The sequence below is a fragment of the Thalassophryne amazonica genome, chromosome 7 (assembly GCF_902500255.1).
Source record: "Thalassophryne amazonica chromosome 7, fThaAma1.1, whole genome shotgun sequence".
Classification (NCBI taxonomy): domain Eukaryota; kingdom Metazoa; phylum Chordata; class Actinopteri; order Batrachoidiformes; family Batrachoididae; genus Thalassophryne; species Thalassophryne amazonica.
Window position 1 is genome coordinate 98,259,690 of NC_047109.1, and position 22,255 is coordinate 98,281,944.

Sequence of the window (22,255 nt, forward strand, 5' to 3'; positions counted from 1 at the left end):
GACTTTATTGAAATGTACCAAAATGTACCAAAAAACACACCAGAAAACCAAAATATATACAATAGGTACAGGTTACAGTCACTCACAATGACTAACAGTCCCCACACTGCCATGGAAGGACTTTTCTGCATTTGCCACAAGTATACCTGTCGCATTTCAATACAATTCAGAAAACAAAATTTCATCTCTCCCCCAGGGTCAAGTTATTTATCCACCTAAGCACAAATCAGCAACCCTTTCAGCTAAGCAGGCACTTCTTCTTCTTCTTCTTCGTCTTTCGGCTGTTCCCGTTAGGGGTCGCCACAGCAGATCAATCGTTTCCATCTCACCCTGTCCTCTGTATCTTCCTCTGTCACACCAACCACCTGCATGTCCTCCCTCAGCACATCCATAAACCTCCTCTTTGTCCTGCCTCTTCTCCTCCTGCCTGGTGGATCCATCCCCAGCATCCTTCTCCCTATATACCCTGGGTCCCTCCTCTGCACATGTCCAAACCATCTCAATCTCGCCTCTCTGACTTTGTCTCCAAACCGTCCCACCTGAGCTGTCCCTCTGATATGTTCATTCCTAACCTTGTCCATTCTTGTCACTCCCAAAGAGAATCTCAACATCTTCAGCTCTGCCACCTCCAGCTCTGCCTCCTGTCTTTTTGTTAGTGCCACCAACTCTAAACCATACAACATAGCTGGTCTCACTACTGTTTTGTAAACTTTCCCCTTCACTCTTGCTGATATTCTTCAGTCACAAATCACTCCTGCCACCTTTCTCCACCCACTCCACCCTGCCTGCACTCTCTTTTTCACCTCTCTACCACACTCTCCATTACTTTGAACAGTTGACCCCAAATATTTAAACTCATCTACTTTCACCACTTCTACTCCTTGTAACTGCACTATTCCACTGGGCTCCCTCTCATTCACACACATGTACTCAGTCTTGCTTCTACTGACTTTCATTCCCCTTCTCTCCAAAGCATATCTCCACTTCTCCAGACTAGACTCAACTTGCTCTCTACTCTCACTGCAGATCACAATGTCATCTGCAAACATCATAGTCCATGGGGACTCCTGTCTGAGCTCATCCGTCAACCTGTCAATCACCACTGCAAACAAGAAAGGACTCAGAGCTGATCCTTGATGTAATCCCACCTCCACCTTGAATGAGTCTGTCATTCCGACTGCGCATCTCATGCAAACACAAGAATGTGGCTAGCCAAGTCAGCCCCTCCCCTGAGGTGTTCTGAGACTTCCTTGTTTACATAACAGAAGTAGCTCTCCACGGGGGATCTTGGGGTCATTTGACTCTCTGTGGACTTTACAGGTAGAAGAGAAAAGCTTGGACCTCCCAGTATAAAGTATGCATGTCCTTATAGTTCAGCCAGGACGGGGGCTGGAATTAAGTCTTTTGACTGTCTGCAATAAAGGAAAGACTCTGATCTTAAATTAACACCAGGAGAAATCCAGAAAAAGCTGTTTCTGTATGCAGGAAACAGGATGACGAGGCTCAAGACAGGAGTGAGCCATAACTGTTAGCATCATTTACAGCACCATTCCTGCCAATTTGGCAGCAATAATGGAGTAAAAACATTAGCTGCCATAAGGCAACAATAATTTTAGGAATGAACCTGACAATTCAAAAGCAAATGCCTTTAAATTATTCACTGAGTGTGAATTTTGTTTTATCAGAAAATCAGTTAAATAATAAAAACTTTTCATGAAGTTTAGCTGACTTGTGTTTTAAAGGCAGCAATTGAACTTAGGTTTTTCAGTTGCATCACCGTGATATTCTTTACAGTGCAAGACCTCAGCCAGACAACGAAGCAGAATAACAACCCATAATCATATTAAATTATTAGGAAATTAAAGTCAGAACCCCTGGCCAGTTAATTAAAATGATTCAATCTCACCTTCAGAGAGTCCATCAGGCTTTTGGGGAAGAACCTTCTCAAACCAACGTCTTTCCTAAGGAACAATAACAGATTAATAATATTGTATCTTTGGGAGCTTACAAATTTATCTTTCCCAGAATTTGTTTAAATTTATTAAACCAACAGGTAATATGGTTTAGTATTATTATTAACCCAAATACTAACAACTATTAATCAAAGTACTCTTACTCTAGTAGTTCATAGTTGGATTTCTTATCCAGAGCGTTGCCTGGCATGTCTCTGAAGAACCTCCTGCATAATAAACAAACAGAACAAGGTTAGATTAGACTTGTTGGTCATGCATTATACACAACACACCAATAATATGCATTACATACATATATATGAATAATGGCCATTTATAAATACAGAGGACAGCATACTGTCAAAAGGAACAGATCATAGCATTTATTTCCATTACGGTTCCCTATTTAGTTTTTAAAATAAACTGCACTAAATTTATAGGATTTTTCATTATATTATAGAAGAACATCCTGAGCCAATATGTGTAGTTGGAGAGAAGGTCAGATTGTAACTCTGGAGCGCGTGGTTCGAGCAAACACATTTCTGTCCTGATTATTGGAACAAATCACCAGAATCCACTTAGTAGGGAGCGAGTTTTCTTACCTAATCTCCAAACAGCCCAGTTTCAAAGCAACATCTTGATCCACCTGATCAGCTAAATGTTGCATGTAATCGCTCTTCACCTGAAGAAACAGAGCACGTAGCAGCAGCACTTACAACATTACTGATCCAGTACAAAGCAAAATGCACTTGCCACAAAACGTCAAATCATAGCCAACAGCCCTTTCAACAAAAGCAACTATCAAATCAATTACTTAAGTCTTTTTCAAAAAGAAAATATTAAAAGAAAAAAAAACTGTCTCAGACATAAAAGTGTCAGCAAGGAATTGGTAGGACAGGATATGAAATAGAACAATGACATAACGGATGCAGTTTAAAACAGACATATTCTTTTAGATAATTTAAGCCCCAGTCACACATAGCAAGAATGTGGAGGAGCCATTCGGACACGGCAAATATAATCATAATCCGACACAGTCGGCAGAAAAAGAGGCGTGGCCAGCTGTAGCCCGAATGCATCCAGTCTGCCTCATGCACACCTGCAGAATGCAACCCAAACATATTTCAGACAACAGTCAGATAACACAGACTGCTGTCAGACAATGTTGGAGCTGTCACTCACCCACGCAATCAAATCTCTGCTCGTCCTCACATTCCCAGCGCTAAACTGACCTCTCATCAGTGTGTGTCTCACATGACCGAGTGCAAGCGTGTACGTGGGGTCGAAATGTTCGCTCAGCTGTGTGTATTTGTGTTCATAAACACTGTACTAGCCACTCCACGGTCGCACGTGGGGCACATAGTGTTCAGAATAATAGTAGTGCTATGTGACTAAAAAGATTAATCCAGGTTTTGAGTATATTTCTTATTGTTGCATGGGAAACAAGGTACCAGTAGATTCAGTAGATTCTCACAAATCTAACAAGACCAAGCATTCATGATATGCACACTCTTAAAGCTATGAAATTGGGCTATTAGTAAGTCAAAAAAAAAAGTAGAAAAGGGGGTGTTCACAATAATAGTAGCATCTGCTGTTGACGCTACAAACTCAAAACTATTATGTTCAAACTGCTGTTTTAGCAATCCTGTGAATCACTATACTAGTATTTAGTTGTACAACCCCTGGCAAAAATTATGGAATCACCGGCCTCGGAGGATGTTCATTCAGTTGTTTAATTTTGTAGAAAAAAAGCAGATCACAGACATGACATAAAACTAAAGTCATTTCAAATGGCAACCTTCTGGCTTTAAGAAACACTATAAGAAATCAGGAAAAAAAAAATTGTGGCAGTCAGTAACGGTTACTTTTTTAGACCAAGCAGAGGGAAAAAAAAATATGGAATCACTCAATTCTGAGGAAAAAATTGTGGAATCATGAAAAACAAAAGAACGCTCCAATCAATCAATCATTTTTTTTTATATAGCGCCAAATCACAACAAACAGTTGCCCCAAGGCGCTTTATATTGTAAGGCAAGGCCATACAATAATTATGTAAAACCCCAACGGTCAAAACGACCCCCTGTGAGCAAGCACTTGGCTACAGTGGGAAGGAAAAACTCCCTTTTAACAGGAAGAAACCTCCAGCAGAACCAGGCTCAGGGAGGGGCAGTCTTCTGCTGGGACTGGTTGGGGCTGAGGGAGAGAACCAGGAAAAAGACATGCTGTGGAGGGGAGCAGAAATCGATCACTAATGATTAAATGCAGAGTGGTGCATACAGAGCAAAAAGAGAAAGAAACAGTGCATCATGGGAACCCCCCAGCAGTCTACGTCTATAGCAGCATAACTAAGGGATGGTTCAGGGTCACCTGATCCAGCCCTAACTATAAGCTTTAGCAAAAAGGAAAGTTTTAAGCCTAATCTTAAAAGTAGAGAGGGTGTCTGTCTCCCTGATCTGAATTGGGAGCTGGTTCCACAGGAGAGGAGCCTGAAAGCTGAAGGCTCTGCCTCCCATTCTACTCTTACAAACCCTAGGAACTACAAGTAAGCCTGCAGTCTGAGAGCGAAGCGCTCTATTGGGGTGATATGGTACTACGAGGTCCCTAAGATAAGATGGGACCTGATTATTCAAAACCTTATAAGTAAGAAGAAGAATTTTAAATTCTATTCTAGAATTAACAGGAAGCCAATGAAGAGAGGCCAATATGGGCCACATCACTAGTATTTTGTTGCACCACCTCTGGCTTTTATAACAGCTTGCAGTCTCTGAGGCATGGAGTTAATGAGTGACAAACAGTACTCCTCGTCAATCTGGCACCAACTTTCTCTGATTGCTGTTGCCAGATCAGCTTTGCAGGTTGGAGCCTTGTCATGGACCATTTTCTTCAACTTCCACCAAAGATTTTCAATTGGATTAAGATCCAGACTATTTGCAGGCCATGACATTGACCCTATGTGTCTTTTTGCAAGGAATGTTTTCACAGGTTTAGCTCTATGGCAAGATGCATTATCATCTTGAAAAATGATTTCATCATCCCCAAACATCCTTTCAATTGATGGGATAAGAAAAGTGTCCAAAATATCAACATAAACTTGTGCATTTATTGATGATGTAATGACAGCCATCTCCCCAGTGCCTTTACCTGACATGCAGCCCCATATCATCAATGACTGTGGAAATTTACATGTTCTCTTCAGGCAGTCATCTTTATAAATCTCATTGGAACGGCACCAAACAAAAGTTCCAGCATCATCACCTTGCCCAATGCAGATTCGATATTCATCACTGAATATGACTTTCATCCAGTCATCCACAGTCCACGATTGCTTTTCCTTAGCCCATTGTAACCTTGTTTTTTTCTGTTTAGGTGTTAATGATGGCTTTCGTTTAGCTTTTCCGTATGTAAATCCCATTTCCTTTAGGCGGTTTCTTACAGTTCGGTCACAGACGTTGACTCCAGTTTCCTCCCATTCGTTCCTCATTTGTTTTGTTGTGCATTTTCGATTTTTGAGACATATTGCTTTAAGTTTTCTGTCTTGATGCTTTGATGTCTTCCTTGGTCTACCAGTATGTTTGCCTTTAACAACCTTCCCATGTAGTTTGTATTTGGTCCAGAGTTTAGACACAACTGACTGTGAACAACCAACATCTTTTGCAATATTGCGTGATGATTTACCCTCTTTTAAGAGTTTGATAATTCTCTCCTTTGTTTCAATTGACATCTCTCGTATTGGAGCCATGATTCATGTCAGTCCACTTGGTGCAACAGCTCTCCAAGGTGTGATCACTCCTTTTTAGATGCAGACTAACGAGCAGATCTGATTTGATGCAGGTGTTAGTTTTGGGGATTAAAATTTACAGGGTGATTCCATAATTTATTCCTCAGAATTGAGTGAGTCCATATTTTTTCCCTCTGCTTGGTCTAAAAAAGTAACCGTTACTGACTGCCACAATTTTTTTCCTGATTTCTTATAGTGTTTCTTAAAGCCAGAAAGTTGCCATTTGAAATGACTTTAGTTTTGTGTCATGTCTGTGATCTGCTTTTTTTCTACAAAATTAAACAACTGAATGAACATCCTCCGAGGCCGGTGATTCCATAATTATTGCCAGGGGTTGTAAATTAGCTTCACACAGGCGTCTTCTAACTGTCACAGCATTTACAGGTAAGTCCAGACTGTCTTTGATCATCCTGGAGCTGATCAATAGGTGAGCCTTTGCCATTCTGGTTATTCTTCTATCCATTTTGATGGTTGTTTTAAATTTTCTTCCACACGTATGAACAGCCTATAATTTTTTGCACCTGCGTATAAGTTTTCCCCTCTCCAATCAACTTTTTAATCAAACTACGCTGTTCTTCTGAACAATGTCTTGAACGTCCCCTTTTCCTCAGGTTTTCAAAGAGAAAAGCATGTTCAACAGGTGCTGGCTTCATCCTTAAATAGGGGACACCTGATTCACACCTGTTTGCTCCATAAAATTGACGAACTCACTAACTGAATGCCACACTACTATTATTGTGAACACCCCCTTTTCTATTTTTTTTTTTACTAATAACCCAATTTCATAGCCTTAAGAGTGTGCATATCATGAATACTTTATGAGAATCTACCGAATCTACTGGTACCTTGTTTCCCATGTAACAATAAGAAATATACTCAAAACCTGGATTAATCTTTTTATACACATAGTACTACTATTATTCTGAACACTACTGTATGTCCCGCTGGACCCCTAACTGCTGCTGATTGTGCTGTCAGTGTGCCAACTTCCCACGTGTCCAACTTTCAGACGGAGCCAGTGGACTTTATCTTTTTTGAAAGTCTTTTTTCGTGTCATTTTACTTGATATGCATCTTAACACAACTGACGGTGAGGGACGGACCTTCACATGGGATTTAATTATATCAGAGCTGGATTATCCTTTTGTCATCTGATTGATAGCCCATAGAGCAATCAATCAATCAATCAATTTTTTTTTATAGCGCCAAATCACAACAAACAGTTGCCCCAAGGCGCTTTATATTGTAAGGCAAGGCCATACAATAATTATGTAAAACCCCAACGGTCAAAACGACCCCCTGTGAGCAAGCACTTGGCTACAGTGGGAAGGAAAAACTCCCTTTTAACAGGAAGAAACCTCCAGCAGAACCAGGCTCAGGGAGGGGCAGTCTTCTGCTGGGACTGGTTGGGGCTGAGGGAGAGAACCAGGAAAAAGACATGCTGTGGAGGGGAGCAGAGATCGATCACTAATGATTAAATGCAGAGTGGTGCATACAGAGCAAAAAGAGAAAGAAACAATGCATCATGGGAACCCCCCCAGCAGTCTACGTCTATAGCAGCATAACTAGGGGATGGTTCAGGGTCACCTGATCCAGCCCTAACTATAAGCTTTAGCAAAAAGGAAAGTTTTAAGCCTAATCTTAAAAGTAGAGAGGGTGTCTGTCTCCCTGATCTGAATTGGGAGCTGGTTCCACAGGAGAGGAGCCTGAAAGCTGAAGGCTCTGCCTCCCATTCTACTCTTACAAACCCTAGGAACTACAAGTAAGCCTGCAGTCTGAGAGCGAAGCACTCTATTGGGGTGATATGGTACTACGAGGTCCCTAAGATAAGATGGGACCTGATTATTCAAAACCTTATAAGTAAGAAGAAGAATTTTAAATTCTATTCTAGAATTAACAGGAAGCCAATGAAGAGAGGCCAATATGGGTGAGATATGCTCTCTCCTTCTAGTCCCCGTCAGTACTCTAGCTGCAGCATTTTGAATTAACTGAAGGCTTTTTAGGGAACTTTTAGGACAACCTGATAATAATGAATTACAATAGTCCAGCCTAGAGGAAATAAATGCATGAATTAGTTTTTCAGCATCACTCTGAGACAAGACCTTTCTGATTTTAGAGATATTGCGTAAATGCAAAAAAGCAGTCCTACATATTTGTTTAATATGCGCTTTGAATGACATATCCTGATCAAAAATGACTCCAAGATTTCTCACAGTATTACTAGAGGTCAGGGTAATGCCATCCAGAGTAAGGATCTAGTTAGACACCATGTTTCTAAGATTTGTGGGGCCAAGTACAATAACTTCAGTTTTATCTGAGTTTAAAAGCAGGAAATTAGAGGTCATCCATGTCTTTATGTCTGTAAGACAATCCTGCAGTTTAGCTAATTGGTGTGTGTCCTCTGGCTTCATGGATAGATAAAGCTGGGTATCATCTGCGTAACAATGAAAATTTAAGCAATACCGTCTAATAATACTGCCTAAGGGAAGCATGTATAAAGTGAATAAAATTGGTCCTAGCACAGAACCTTGTGGAACTCCATAATTAACTTTAGTCTGTGAAGAAGATTCCCCATTTACATGAACAAATTGTAATCTATTAGACAAATATGATTCAAACCACCGCAGCGCAGTGCCTTTAATACCTATGGCATGCTCTAATCTCTGTAATAAAATTTTATGGTCAACAGTATCAAAAGCAGCACTGAGGTCTAACAGAACAAGCACAGAGATGAGTCCACTGTCCAAGGCCATAAGAAGATCATTTGTAACCTTCACTAATGCTGTTTCTGTACTATGATGAATTCTAAAACCTGACTGAAACTCTTCAAATAGACCATTCCTCTGCAGATGATCAGTTAGCTGTTTTACAACTACCCTTTCAAGAATTTTTGAGAGAAAAGGAAGGTTGGAGATTGGCCTATAATTAGCTAAGATAGCTGGGTCAAGTGATGGCTTTTTAAGTAATGGTTTAATTACTGCCACCTTAAAAGCCTGTGGTACATAGCCAAACTAACAAAGATAGATTGATCATATTTAAGATCGAAGCATTAAATAATGGTAGAGCTTCCTTGAGCAGCCTGGTAGGAATGGGGTCTAATAAACATGTTGATGGTTTGGATGAAGTAACTAATGAAAATAACTCAGACAGAACAATCGGAGAGAAAGAGTCTAACCAAATACCGGCATCACTGAAAGCAGCCAAAGATAACGATACGTCTTTGGGATGGTTATGAGTAATTTTTTCTCTAATAGTTAAAATTTTGTTAGCAAAGAAAGTCATGAAGTCATTACTAGTTAAAGTTAATGGAATACTCAGCTCAATAGAGGTCTGACTCTTTGTCAGCCTGGCTACAGTGCTGAAAAGAAACCTGGGGTTGTTCTTATTTTCTTCAATTAGTGATGAGTAGAAAGATGTCCTAGCTTTACGGAGGGCTTTTTTATAGAGCAACAGACTCTTTTTCCAGGCTAAGTGAAGATCTTCTAAATTAGTGAGACGCCATTTCCTCTCCAACTTACGGGTTATCTGCTTTAAGTTACGAGTTTGTGAGTTATACCACGGAGTCAGGCACTTCTGATTTAAAGCTCTCTTTTTTAGAGGAGCTACAGCATCCAAAGTTGTCTTCAATGAGGATGTAAAACTATTGACGAGATACTCTATCTCACTTACAGAGTTTAGGTAGCTACTCTGCACTGTGTTGGTATATGGCATTAGAGAACATAAAGAAGGAATCATATCCTCAAACCTAGTTACAGCGCTTTCTGAAAGACTTCTAGTGTAATGAAACTTATTCCCCACTGCTGGGTAGTCCATCAGAGTAAATGTAAATGTTATTAAGAAATGATCAGACAGAAGGGAGTTTTCAGGGAATACTGTTAAGTCTTCTATTTCCATACCATAAGTCAGAACAAGATCTAAGATATGATTAAAGTGGTGGGTGGACTCATTTACTTTTTGAGCAAAGCCAATAGAGTCTAATAATAGATTAAATGCAGTGTTGAGGCTGTCATTCTCAGCATCTGTGTGGATGTTAAAATCGCCCACTATAATTATCTTATCTGAGCTAAGCACTAAGTCAGACAAAAGGTCTGAAAATTCACAGAGAAACTCACAGTAACGACCAGGTGGACGATAGATAATAACAAATAAAACTGGTTTTTGGGACTTCCAATTTGGATGGACAAGACTAAGAGTCAAGCTTTCAAATGAATTAAAGCTCTGTCTGGGTTTTTGATTAATTAATAAGCTGGAATGGAAGATTGCTGCTAATCCTCCGCCCCGGCCCGTGCTACAAGCATTCTGACAGTTAGTGTGACTCGGGGGTGTTGACTCATTTAAACTAACATATTCATCCTGCTGTAACCAGGTTTCTGTAAGGCAGAATAAATCAATATGTTGATCAATTATTATATCATTTACCAACAGGGACTTAGAAGAGAGAGACCTAATGTTTAATAGACCACATTTAACTGTTTTAGTCTGTGGTGCAGTTGAAGGTGCTATATTATTTTTTCTTTTTGAATTTTTATGCTTAAATAGATTTTTGCTGGTTATTGGTAGTCTGGGAGCAGGCACCGTCTCTACGGGGATGGGGTAATGAGGGGATGGCAGGGGGAGAGAAGCTGCAGAGAGGTGTGTAAGACTACAACTCTGCTTCCTGGTCCCAACCCTGGATAGTCACGGTTTGGAGGATTTAAGAAAATTGGCCAGATTTCTAGAAATGAGAGCTGCTCCATCCAAAGTGGGATGGATGCCGTCTCTCCTAACAAGACCAGGTTTTCCCCAGAAGCTTTGCCAATTATCTATGAAGCCCACCTCATTTTTTGGACACCACTCAGACAGCCAGCAATTCAAGGAGAACATGCGGCTAAACATGTCACTCCCGGTCTGATTGGGGAGGGGCCCAGAGAAAACTACAGAGTCCGACATTGTTTTTACAAAGTTACACACCGATTTAATGTTAATTTTAGTGACCTCCGATTGGCGGAACCGGGTGTCATTACTGCCGACGTGAATTACAATCTTACCAAATTTACGCTTAGCCTTAGCCAGCAGTTTCAAATTTCCTTCAATGTCGCCTGCTCTGGCCCCCGGAAGACAATTGACTATGGTTGCTGGTGTCGCTAACTTCACATTTCTCAAAACAGAGTCGCCAATAACCAGAGTTTGATCCTCGGCAGGTGTGTCGTCGAGTGGGGAAAAATGGTTAGAGATGTGAACGGGTTGGCAGTGTACACGGGGCTTCTGTTTAGGGCTATGCTTCCTCCTCACAGTCACCCAGTCGGCCTGCTTTCCCGGCTGCTCGGGATCTGCCAGGGGGTAACTAACGGCGGCTAAGCTACCTTGGTCTGCACCGACTACAGGGGCCTGGCTAGCTGTAGAATTTTCCACGGTGCGGAGCCGAGTCTCCAATTCGCCCAGCCTGGCCTCCAAAGCTATGAATAAGCTACACTTATAGCAGAGGGGTGAAAGGGACCAGCTGTCTGCGCTGTAGAACTCGGGGTACCGGAAGTGAGTTACATGTTTATTTACACTGAGGAAAATAAGTATTTGAACACCATGCGATTTTGCAAGTTCTCCCACTTAGAAATCATGGAGGGGTCTGAAATTTTCATCTTAGGTGCATGTCCACTGTGAGAAACATAATCTAAAAAAAACAATCTGGAAATCACAATGTATGATTTTTTAATAATTTATTTGTATGTTACTGCTGCAAATAAGTATTTCAACACCTGTGAAAATCAATGTTAATATTTGGTACAGTAGCATCCATCCATCCATCCATTTTCTTCCGCTTTATCCGGAGTCGGGTCGCGGGGGCAGCAGCTCAAGCAAAGCCGCCCAGACCTCCTGATCCACACACACCTCCCCCAGCTACTCCGGGGGAACCCCAAGGCGTTCCCAAGCCAGCCGAGAGATGTAGTCCCTCCAGCGTGTCCTGGGTCTTCCCCGGGGCCTCCTCCAAATGGGACGTGCCCGGAACACCTCTCCAGTGAGGCGTCCAGGGGGCATCCGGAAAAGATGCCCGAGCCACCTCAACTGACTCCTTTCGACGTGGAGAAGCAGCGGCTCGACTCCGGGCTCCTCCCGAGTGACCGAGCTCCTCACCCTATCTCTAAGGGAGCGCCCAGCCACCCTGCGGAGGAAACTCATCTCGGCCGCTTGTACTCACGATCTCATTCTTTCGGTCATGAGCTAAATCTAATGACCATAGGTGAGGATTGGAATGTAGATCGATCGGTAAATTGAGAGCTTTGCCCCCCCTACTCAGCTCTCTCTTCACCACGACGGTCCGATACAGCGACAGCATCACTGCAGATGCTGCACCGATCCGTCTATCGATCTCACGCTCCATCCGTCCCTCACTCGTGAACAAGACCCCGAGATACTTAAACTCCTCCACTTGAGACAAGGACACTCCACCGACCTGAAGAGGGCAGAGCACCTTTTTCCGGTCGAGAACCATGGCCTTGGATTTGGAGGTGCTGATTTTCATCCAACACACTTCACACTCGGCTGCAAACCGCCCCAGTGCACGCTAAAGGTCCTGATTTGACGAAGCCAACAGAACCACATCATCCGCAAACAGCAGAGACGAGATTCTGTGGTTCCCAAACCAGACCCCCTCTACACCCTGGCTGCGCCTAGAAATTCTGTCCATAAAAATAATGTACAGAACCGGTGACAAAGGGCAGCCCTTCTGGAGGCCAACGTGCACTGGAAACAGGTTTGACTTACTACCGGCAATGCGAACCAAGCTCCTGCTGCGGTCGTACAGGGACCGGATAGTCCTTAGCAAAGGACCCCGGACCCCGTACTGCCGGAGCACTCCCCACAGGGTGCCCCGAGGGACACGGTCGAACGCCTTCTCCAGATCCACAAAACACATGTGGACTGGTTGGGCAAACTCCCATGAACCCTCAAGCACCCGATGGAGCATGTAGAGCTGGTCCAGTGTGCTGCGACCAGGAAGAAAACCACACTGCTCCTCCTGAATCCGAGGTTCAACCATAGGTCGAATTCTCCTCTCCAGCACTATGGAATAGACCTTACCGGGGAGGCTGAGGATTGTGATCCCCCTATAGCTGGAACACACCCTCCGGTCCCCCTTCTTAAACAGAGGGACCACCACCCCGGTCTGCCAATCCAGAGGCACTGTCCCCGATCGCCACGCGATGTTGCAGAGGCATGTCAGCCAAGACAGTCCCACAACATCCAGAGACTTAAGGTACTCAGGACGGATTTCATCCACCCCAGGAGCCTTGCCACCGAGCAGCTTTCTAACCATCTCGGTGACTTCGGCCTGGGTAATGGATGAGTCCGCCTCTGAGTCCCCAGTCTCTGCTTCCTCTTCGGAAGACGTGACGATGGGATTGAGGAGATCCTCGAAGTACTCCTTCCACCGCCCGACAACATCCCCAGTCAGGATCAACAGCTCCCCACCCCACCGTAAACAGTGCTGATGGAGAGCTGCTTCCGCCTCCTGAGGCATCGGACGGTTTGCCAGAATCTCTTCGAGGCCGACCGATAGTCCTCCTCCATAGCCTCCCCGAACTCCTCCCAGACCCAAATTTTTGCCTCTGCGACCGCACGGGCTGCAGCACCCTTGGCCTGCTGGTACCTGTCAGCTGCCTCTGGGGTCCCGCCTACCAACAAAGATAAGTAGAACTCCTTCTTCAGCTTGACGGCAATCCTTACTTCTGGTGTCCACCACTGGGTTCAGGGATTGCCGCCACGACAGGCACCAGAGACCTTGCGACCACAGCTACGAGCGGCTGCATCGACAATGGAGGTGGAGAACATGGTCCATTCGGACTCCATGTCTTCATCCTCCCCCGGGATCTGGGAGATGCTCTCCCGGAGGTGGGAGTTGAAGACCTCGCTGACAGAGGGTTCCGCCAGTCGTTCCCAGCAGACCCTCATGATACATTTGGGCCTGCCAGGTCTGACCGGCTTCCTCCCCTCCCAGCGGATCCAACTCACCACCAGGTGGTGATCGGTCGACAGCTCTGCCCCTCTCTTTACTCGAGTGTCCGAGACACGTGGCCGAAGGTCAGATGATACGACTACAAAGTTGATCATCAACCTCCTGCTCAGGGTGCCCTGGAGCCATGTGCACTTATGGACACCCTTGTGCTCGAACATGGTGTTCGTGATGGACAAACTGTGACTAGCACAGAAGTCCAACAACTGAACACCACTCGGGTTCAGATCGGGGAGGCCGTGCTTCCCGATCACCCCACTCCAGGTCTCACTGTCGCCACCCACGTGGGCGTTGAAATCCCCCAGGAGAACAATGGAGTTCCCAGTCAGAGCGCTATCTAGTACCCCTCCCAGGGACTCCAGAAAGGTCGGGTACTCTGCACTGCTGCTCAGCCCGTAGGCCGAGACAATGATGAGAGACCTGTCCCCGACCCGAAGGCGTAGGGACGCGACCCTCTAGTTCACCGGAGTGAACTCCAACACATGGCGACTGAGCTGGGGAGCAATAAGCAATGCGACCCCAGCTCTCCGCCTCTTCCCGTGGGCAATGCCAGAAAAATGAAGCGTCCAATCCCTCTCCAGGAGTTGGGTACCAGAGCCCAAGCTGTGCGTGGAGGTGAGCCCGACTATCTCTAGTCGGTTTCTCTCAACCTCCCGCACAAGCTAAGGCTCCTTCCCCCCCTAGCAAGGTGACATTCCACGTCACAACAGCCAGGGGCTGTGAGCATGGACCGGGCCACCCGCCCTCGACCGCCACCCAATCCTCTCTGCACCCGACCCCCAAGGCCCCCTCTGCAGGTGGTGAACCCACAAGAGGGCGGGCCCACGTTGCTCTTTCGGGCTGAGCCCGGCCGGGCCCAATGGGCTAAGGCCCGGCCATCAGGCGCTCGCGCGCGAGCCCCAACCCCAGGCCTGGCTCCAGGGTGGGGCCCTGGCTCCGCCATACCGGGCAACGTCTCGTTCCTTGATTTTTTACTGGTCATGGAGGTTCTGAACTGCCCTTAGTCTGACCCGTCACCTAGGACCTGTTTGACTTGGGAGACCCTAGAGGGAGCACAAAGCCCCAGACAACATAGCTCCTAGGATCATCCGGGTACGCAAACTCCCCCACCATGATAAGGTGGCAGCTAGAGGGGGAGTACAGTAGCCTTTGTTTGCAATTACAGAGGTCAAACATTTCCTGTAGTTTTTCACCAGGTTTGCACACACTGCAGCAGGGATTTTGGGCCACTCCTCCACACAGATCTTCTCCAAATCTTTCAGGTTTGGGGTTTCAGCTGCCTCCAAAGATTTTCTATTGAGTTCAGGTCTGAAGACTGGCCAGGCCACTCCAGGACCTTGAAATGCTTCTTAAGGAGCCCCTCCTTAGTTGCCCTGGCTGTGTGTTTGGGGTCACTGTCATGCTGGAAGACCCAGCCATGACCTATCTTCAATGCTCTTACTGAGGGAAGGAGGTTGTTTGCCAAAATCTCGCAATACAACCCCTGGCAATAATTATGGAATCACTGGCCTCTGAGGATGTTCATTCAGTTGTTTAATTTTGTAGAAAAAAAGCATATCACAGACATGACACAAAACTATCAGAGAAAGTTGGAGCCAGATTGATGAAAAGTACTGTTTGTCACTCATTAAGTCCATGCCTCAGAGACTGCAAGCTGTTATAAAAGCCAGAGGTGGTGCAACAAAATACTAGTGATGTGTTGGAGCATTCTTTTGTTTTTCATGATTCCACAATTTTTTCCTCAGAATTGAGTGATTCCATATTTTTTTTCCCTCTGCTTGGTCTAAAAAAGTAACCGTTACTGACTACCACAATTTTTTTTTTCCTGATTTCTTATAGTGTTTCTTAAAGCCAGAAAGTTGCCATTTGAAATGACATTAGTTTTGTGTCATGTCTGTGATCTGCTTTTTTTTCTACAAAATTAAACAACTGAATGAACATCCTCCGAGGCTGGTGATTCCATAATTTTTGCCAGGGGTTGTACATGACCCCATCCACTCTCCCTTCAATACGGTGCAGTCGTCCTGTCCCCTTTGAAGAAGAGCACCCCCAGAGTATGATGTTTCCACCCCCATGCTTCATGGTTGGGATGGTTTTCTTGGGGTTGTTCTCATACTCCAAGTGCTTGCTCACAGGGGGTCCTTTTGACCGTTGGGGTTTTTCCATAATTATTGTATGGCCTTGCCTTACAATATAAAACGCCTTGGGGCAGCTGTTTGTTGTGATTTGGCGCTATATAAATAAAATTGATTTGATTTAAACATGGTAAGTGGAGTTGATTCCAAAAAGCTCTATTCTGGTCTCATCTGACCACATGACCTTCTCCCATGCCTCCTCTGGATCATCCAGATGGTCAATGGTGAACTTCAAACGGGCCTGGACATGTGCTGGCTTGAACAGGGGGACCTTGCTGCCCTGCAGGATTTTAAACCATAACATCATCATGTGTTATTAATGTAATCTTTGTGACTATGGTCCCAGCTCTCTTCAGGTCATTGACCAGGTCCTCCTGTGTAGTTCTGAGGTTTCTCAGAATCATTCTTATCCCACAAAGTGAGATCTTGCTCCAGACCGAGGGAGATTGACAGTCATCTTGTGTTTCTTCCACTTTCTAATAAATAATCATAACAGTTGTTGTCTTCTACCAAGCTGCTTGCCTGTTGTCCTGTAGTCCATCCCAGCCTTGTGCAGGTCTACAGTTTTGCCCCTGGTGTCCTTAGACAGCTCTTTGGTCTTGGCTATGGTGGACAAGTTGGAGAGTGATTGATTGAGTGTGTGAACAGGTGTATTTTATACAGGTAACAAGTTCAAACAGGTGCAATTAATACAGGTAAAGAGTGCAGAATAAGAGGGTTTTTTAAAGACAAATTAACAGATCTGTGTGAGCCAGAATTCTTGCTGGTTGGTAGGTGTTCAAATACTTATTTGCAGCAGTAACATACAAATAAATTATTTAAAAAAAATCATACACTGTGATTTCTGGATTTTTTTTTTTTAGATTATGTCTCTCACAGTGGACATGCACCTAAGATGAAAATTTCAGAACCCTCCATGATTGCTAAGTGGGAGAACTTGCAAAATTGCAGGGTGTTCAAATACTTATTTTCCTCACTGTATGTCATCATGTGCTGAACAAACATTTCCACATCATACCTGGTACAGACAGGAGCTGAACGTGTAATAATACCTGCATTACGGCGGTGACATCCCAGTTCAGCTGTGTTGCTGGGCGCTGCACCGAGCCTCTGACGCGCATACAGTGACACGTACATGTTATGACATAACATTTCCTTCGCCCTTCCTTGTCGGGGTCCACTGTAGGTGGACAAACGTGGAACAACATGTCGGCAGGCTGTTCTGTAACCGATCGATCTCAGAGCTCAATCAACTGTGATCAGATCGTTTCAAATACTGTTTTGATGCTGTCAGAATATTGTCAGATTACACATGGATCGCTGTCGGACTGGTGTCCCATCTCGACGGCACCCAGAGAATTCTGAACATGTGTATCACACTCGTGGCCATCACCCGATTTTGACCAACTGTGTGGACTTCCGCAGATGGCTGTCAGAATGTTTTGGAAATTAAATCCGATATTTTTCGGCTGTGCACCAATTCATAAATCTGACGCTACTCTGCGTGATTCCGGCTATGTGTGACAGGGGTATTAGTGTTTTCCTCTAAATGAAAACACATTTTTCAGTACATTTGTCTTTTTTTCTTTGGTTTGTTTTTGCATGTCTAGCTGGTTGGAACCAGGAACATTTGTCCTGCGCAGACACAGGAAGCAAATAAAAAGACAAAAAAAAAAAAAAAAGACTCCAGTCAGAATCAAACCTGGGACCTTCACATGCAAAACAACAGAGCTAGCCACTGCATCATTGTGTCTGCCTGTTTTGTCTGTTCGTATTCAAATGTAGAAGTTGTGCTTTCTTACCTGGTGATAGAGGTAGTTGAGAGAGGGTTTGTCTTCAGAGAAGTGAGTGAGGTAACCTTTAGGAAGGTACCGCATCCGCAACTCATACCTGGACAAACAACAGTACACACACAGAGAATGAGACAAACTGCGCTGTGCTAATTCTATGTCAGACAGAAGAGACACTTGAGATGAAATGAGTGGAAAATTACAAAATGAGTGGAAAATTACAAAATTAGCTGATAAACAGAAATGTAATTGCTAACTATCTTGATTGACTTGATTGCTAAATTGCTTGTTTTTCTTAAAGCAAAAAAAAAAAAGAAAAAAAAGAATGGATAAATCAGAACAGTGCTCACTTCTTAACAAGAGTATTTACCAAAGACTGTGTATACTGTACACTGGTCAAAGACTGCGTGACGTCACACATTGGTTTTCTATGCCTTCACTGCACATGCGTCATTTGGGACCACAGCAGCTCATCTGAGTCTGACTCTTTACACCCAAAGCGATCAAAGGTAATAATGTGATTATTATTCATCAGATGAAAAGGTAAAACCTCTTAAATTCATAGGATTCAAGGATTCAAAAGGATTCAATAGAATTTTATTGTCATATGCACAAAGGAACATGTTCCCTGCACAATGAAATGTGTTTACTGCATTTAACCCATCCTAATTGCCAGTTAGGAGCAGAAGTCGCCTTTAGGCACCTGGGGACCAGCTCCAGATGTATGTCCTGCCTTAGGTCAACAGCAGGGCTGAGCAAACCATGACCGGCCTCATGACGACAAACGACACACACAAACAACACACATAAGCCGGCCCGGTACATGAACACATATAAAAAGCACACACAAGGTAAGACTTGGGAAAGAAAAACCTTCATTGCTGCTGCATTGAATCATGCAACAGCAATGCAGGAAAAAACCCATCAGCACAATGAACAATGATTACACACAACAAAGGACGAGAGACGATGACCGAGATTTGTAAGAGTCCAGTTATCAGACAGAACACCCGGAGGCCGCCTTTAGGCGCCATCAACGGCCTTGCTCGTCCGTTCTGGAGGGAGGAAGGGCCCAGCCCTGAACAGTCCACTGTCCACAGTCAACGTCAGAGCTGGAGAAGTTGAGGGCGTGGGAAGACCAGGGGGGTGAGGCATGAGCGTTGTTCTTCTCCAGGAGGTTTTTATCACAGTGGCCTTGAAGTGCAGCTGTGTTTTGGGAAGCCGAATGAAAATCCAGATTAGCAGACGCCTGAAAGATTCCACAGTCTGAGACAGAGTGGCTTCCAATTCATCTGAATTACTGATGATCAATGTGGTTTTCCAGTGCAGCGATCCTACCAGAGATGGTTTCCAACGCGCGGTCAACACCCGCCGACTGAGCTGACACTGCCCTTCCAATCGAATCAATCATGTGGGGCAGCCTGGACGGGCCAATTATTGCTGCTTCCACTTTCTTAATTTTCCGGTAAACCAGCGCTATGCCCGCTCCACACAGCAGGAACCCGGTCACCACCATGCCAAATATATACACATCTTCGACGTCCTCCGCAGACAGCGTGTAAAGGCACATGACCTGCCATTACCTCCAACTGTCCATCACGTAACCCATCACGTGTCCCGACAGGATAGCTCGAGTCCTCTGCTCCCGAATGTCTTGTAGAAAAAAATAGTGTCAACTGCGTTCAGAGACCACTTTAACAGATCCATTTTTGCTGTTTCCAGAAGAGCAAAGCTGGCAGCCTCACAGACAACACGCCACAGAAGCAGGAAAGATAAGGAGGGAGGGAGAAGAGAAAAATGCGACCGTCTCGGCCGAGAGCAAGGAGGCAAAAAAAAAAAAAAATCACTCTACAGTCAGTTTTAAGTAGAAATGAGGCGATAATTGGTGAGTCGCTACTGACGCTTTGAAATGACGGCAGCGCAGTGAAGGCAGCAGCAGCTCCTCTGGCTGCGGCGCTCTGATCGCTTCCTGCGTCTTTTCCAATGAAATAATGCTGAATTTATGTGGAAATGATTGTTGTACAAAAGCTTCAGATATCTGTCTCTGAGACAGATGATGACTGGAGTGTAGTTTTAAGCAGAAGCAAGGTGATGATCGGCGAATCGCGGCTGACGCACAGAAATGATGCATGGGCAGTGAAGGCAGGGCGGACCGATTTTTAGGGGGGGCCATTCTGTCGGTGACACCGGGACAGCCTGTGTCTAGGCTATGTTGTGGGCGGCTCCACGTTTACAGCAGCTGAATGATGAACTCATTAATGCATAATGGGGTGGAGTGTGAGCGGCTCCATGTGTGATGAAAGATGCCCGAACAAACCCCTCTCTTAGAGTCTGAGCCAGTCAACCTCGGTTCGGGTTTTTATTAAATCCTGTTTTTGGGGACTGCGCGATGGTTCTAACAGTTTACTCAGTAAAAGTTATAGGCCAGGTATTTTCTCGCTAATCGTACATTAAGTGGACCTAATGGGTGTAGCTACCGACAGCTGCTAAAAGCGCTAACGCTGTTAGTGTACAACATTAAATCTGACGAGAGTTTCACTCAGTGAGAATATTGCAACAGAGATGTCGTAGACAATCGTTAGGACGTTTCACTGCACAACAAGCCATATTATTCCAGGTGTTTGTGTACTAAAACACTCCAAAACAACACACACACAGTCTCCACTACATTGTGAGGACTCTGAGCTAAGACGAGAGGCAGAGTTGCTGGCATCAGCCTCTGTCATTCAATGCAACTTGGCCTACAAATTTACAGAAATTTATGGCTTAAAACTTTAAACTATGAAGTTAGAAAAAAAAATACCCTTCATACAGTTGTCATGATTGAGGAAACTCTCTATAGAGACCAAAACCATTTCTTGTACCAGGCTGTAAGCATGTTTATTTCTGCTCTAAAGTTGGACATTTTAACAATGAGTCCTATGGGAAAGTGCTGTTTTGGAACCAGTCTCAAGTGGCCAGTCAAGGAACTGCACATCTACATTAGCTTCAATTCAAGTAGTATTAGGTTGCCACTTGGATTTACTCCTTTCCTCTTTTTTTTATACTGTTTTAAATACAATATATTTGAGTACTGGACTGCAAGACAGACACCAAAAAATTTTCAACATTTAAATCTTAAGATTTTTAGCGTTGTACCAGACGATTATTTGTTTATGATCAGACTGTTATTTTATAACCGACATTATGAATAGCGTATCATCACCTCACATGACAACTACTAAAGGGCTGGCAGCTTGAATGCAGTTTAACAACACTTTAACAGTACTCACATAATTTAACAACATAAAAATCTGATTTTATATTTTGTCTACAAAAAAAAAAAAAAAAGAACTGTGAGTGTACTTTAATGGTGTCAACTTTGGTGCTATGTAGTACAGCTGTGATTTAAAAACAAAAATACCTGAAATCTGATTAAATGTTGTGACAGTCAGATAGATAATTTTATTAGGATTCAGGAAAGCTTTCCATTTGTCTCTTTTAATGTTTACCAGGATAATATTTGACAACCTTTAGCAACTATTAAACTTTGGTCTTTCTTATTTCTTTCTATGGTAAGTACAACTTAATTCAGGCAAGTACATCTCTGACCCTTAACCTTAACGTTGACCCTGCTTTATCTAAGAGTGAACAATGAAGAATTAAAACTGGTTGTTTTATAAAACACAAATGTGAGTCTTGCAATTAACACCTACCAGTTAACTTAGCTACAGAAACCCCCATGTTGGTCATGGTATTTATGGTGCCATATTATTTTATGACATATTGTAGTAGCTGCAGTGGGGAGACCTGGTTCAGGACAGTATGAGTTTCTAGCTGCTGTGGCACTATATAAGCCTATAGATGGATAAAGAAAACCAGGGCATGGGTCAAAATGAATACAACATTCTTGTTCTATAATGAATGAACCAAAAAGTTGGAATGTGATGTGTGTATGAGAGAAAGAGAGAAAAGAGGTAGATGAGAAAGGAAAAGATGTGAGAAAGAGGAGAAACAGATAGAAAAATCAAAGTGGAAAACAGCAAACCGAGGCACATCAGACAGAATTAGAGTACGTATAAAGGAGTGAGAGGAGAGATATGGAGTCAGTCCATCCCCTGGGCTACTTCTGCTGTTCTAACAATAGCTTGGCACAAGCAGAAGCTCCTGTGGGCTACAGCTTTGTCTTCCTCAGAGGAAGTGCTGCAACAACTGGCAGGGCTCTCAGCTGCATGTGCACTGCACAAGTTACAAACAGCTCCCTCTTTCTGAAGACATTTCAATTTTAATGATGCTGGCAGCACCAGATTAACTGAAGAACAATGAATTTAGCTAAGTGATGGATGAGCTGTTGCCAATATTATCTGAGGATGAGCACAGGCTTAAATGTGGCCTGAAAATGGACTGAACTGCCATCACATAAATTTCAAAGCTCATTTCATAAAACAAAGCCTCTCTCTGTGGAACCACAAAGAAAAAAGTGCATCAATTGCTTGATTACTTTGTAATTTAAAATTCAATAGAAAGCTACAAAAAAAGAAAAGAAATACATTTAAATATTATACAGAAAAAAGGGCTGAACTTTTTAATCTATAAACTAAGATTTGGTTGTTATAATGCTGAATACTGTTTCTAAAA

At 43.8% G+C, this 22,255-nt stretch overlaps 1 protein-coding gene across 13 annotated transcripts in view; it reads right to left on the reverse strand.

The window, feature by feature from the left end:
• The window catches only part of LOC117514653 (focal adhesion kinase 1-like), a 176,274-nt gene that overhangs the window by 84,472 nt on the left and 69,547 nt on the right, over positions 1-22,255 (reverse strand). For all 13 annotated transcript variants that reach the window (XR_004561922.1, XM_034175216.1, XM_034175215.1 and 10 more), the window contains 4 exons: positions 17,651-17,738; positions 2,555-2,634; positions 2,117-2,179; positions 1,907-1,961 (listed from right to left, as the gene is read on the reverse strand). Coding sequence is in view for 12 of the 13 variants with exons in the window: in XM_034175216.1 (XP_034031107.1) it covers positions 1,907-1,961; positions 2,117-2,179; positions 2,555-2,634; positions 17,651-17,738 (286 nt within the window). In the remaining variant the exon portion in view is untranslated. The remainder of the gene's footprint in view (positions 1-1,906; positions 1,962-2,116; positions 2,180-2,554; positions 2,635-17,650; positions 17,739-22,255) is intronic.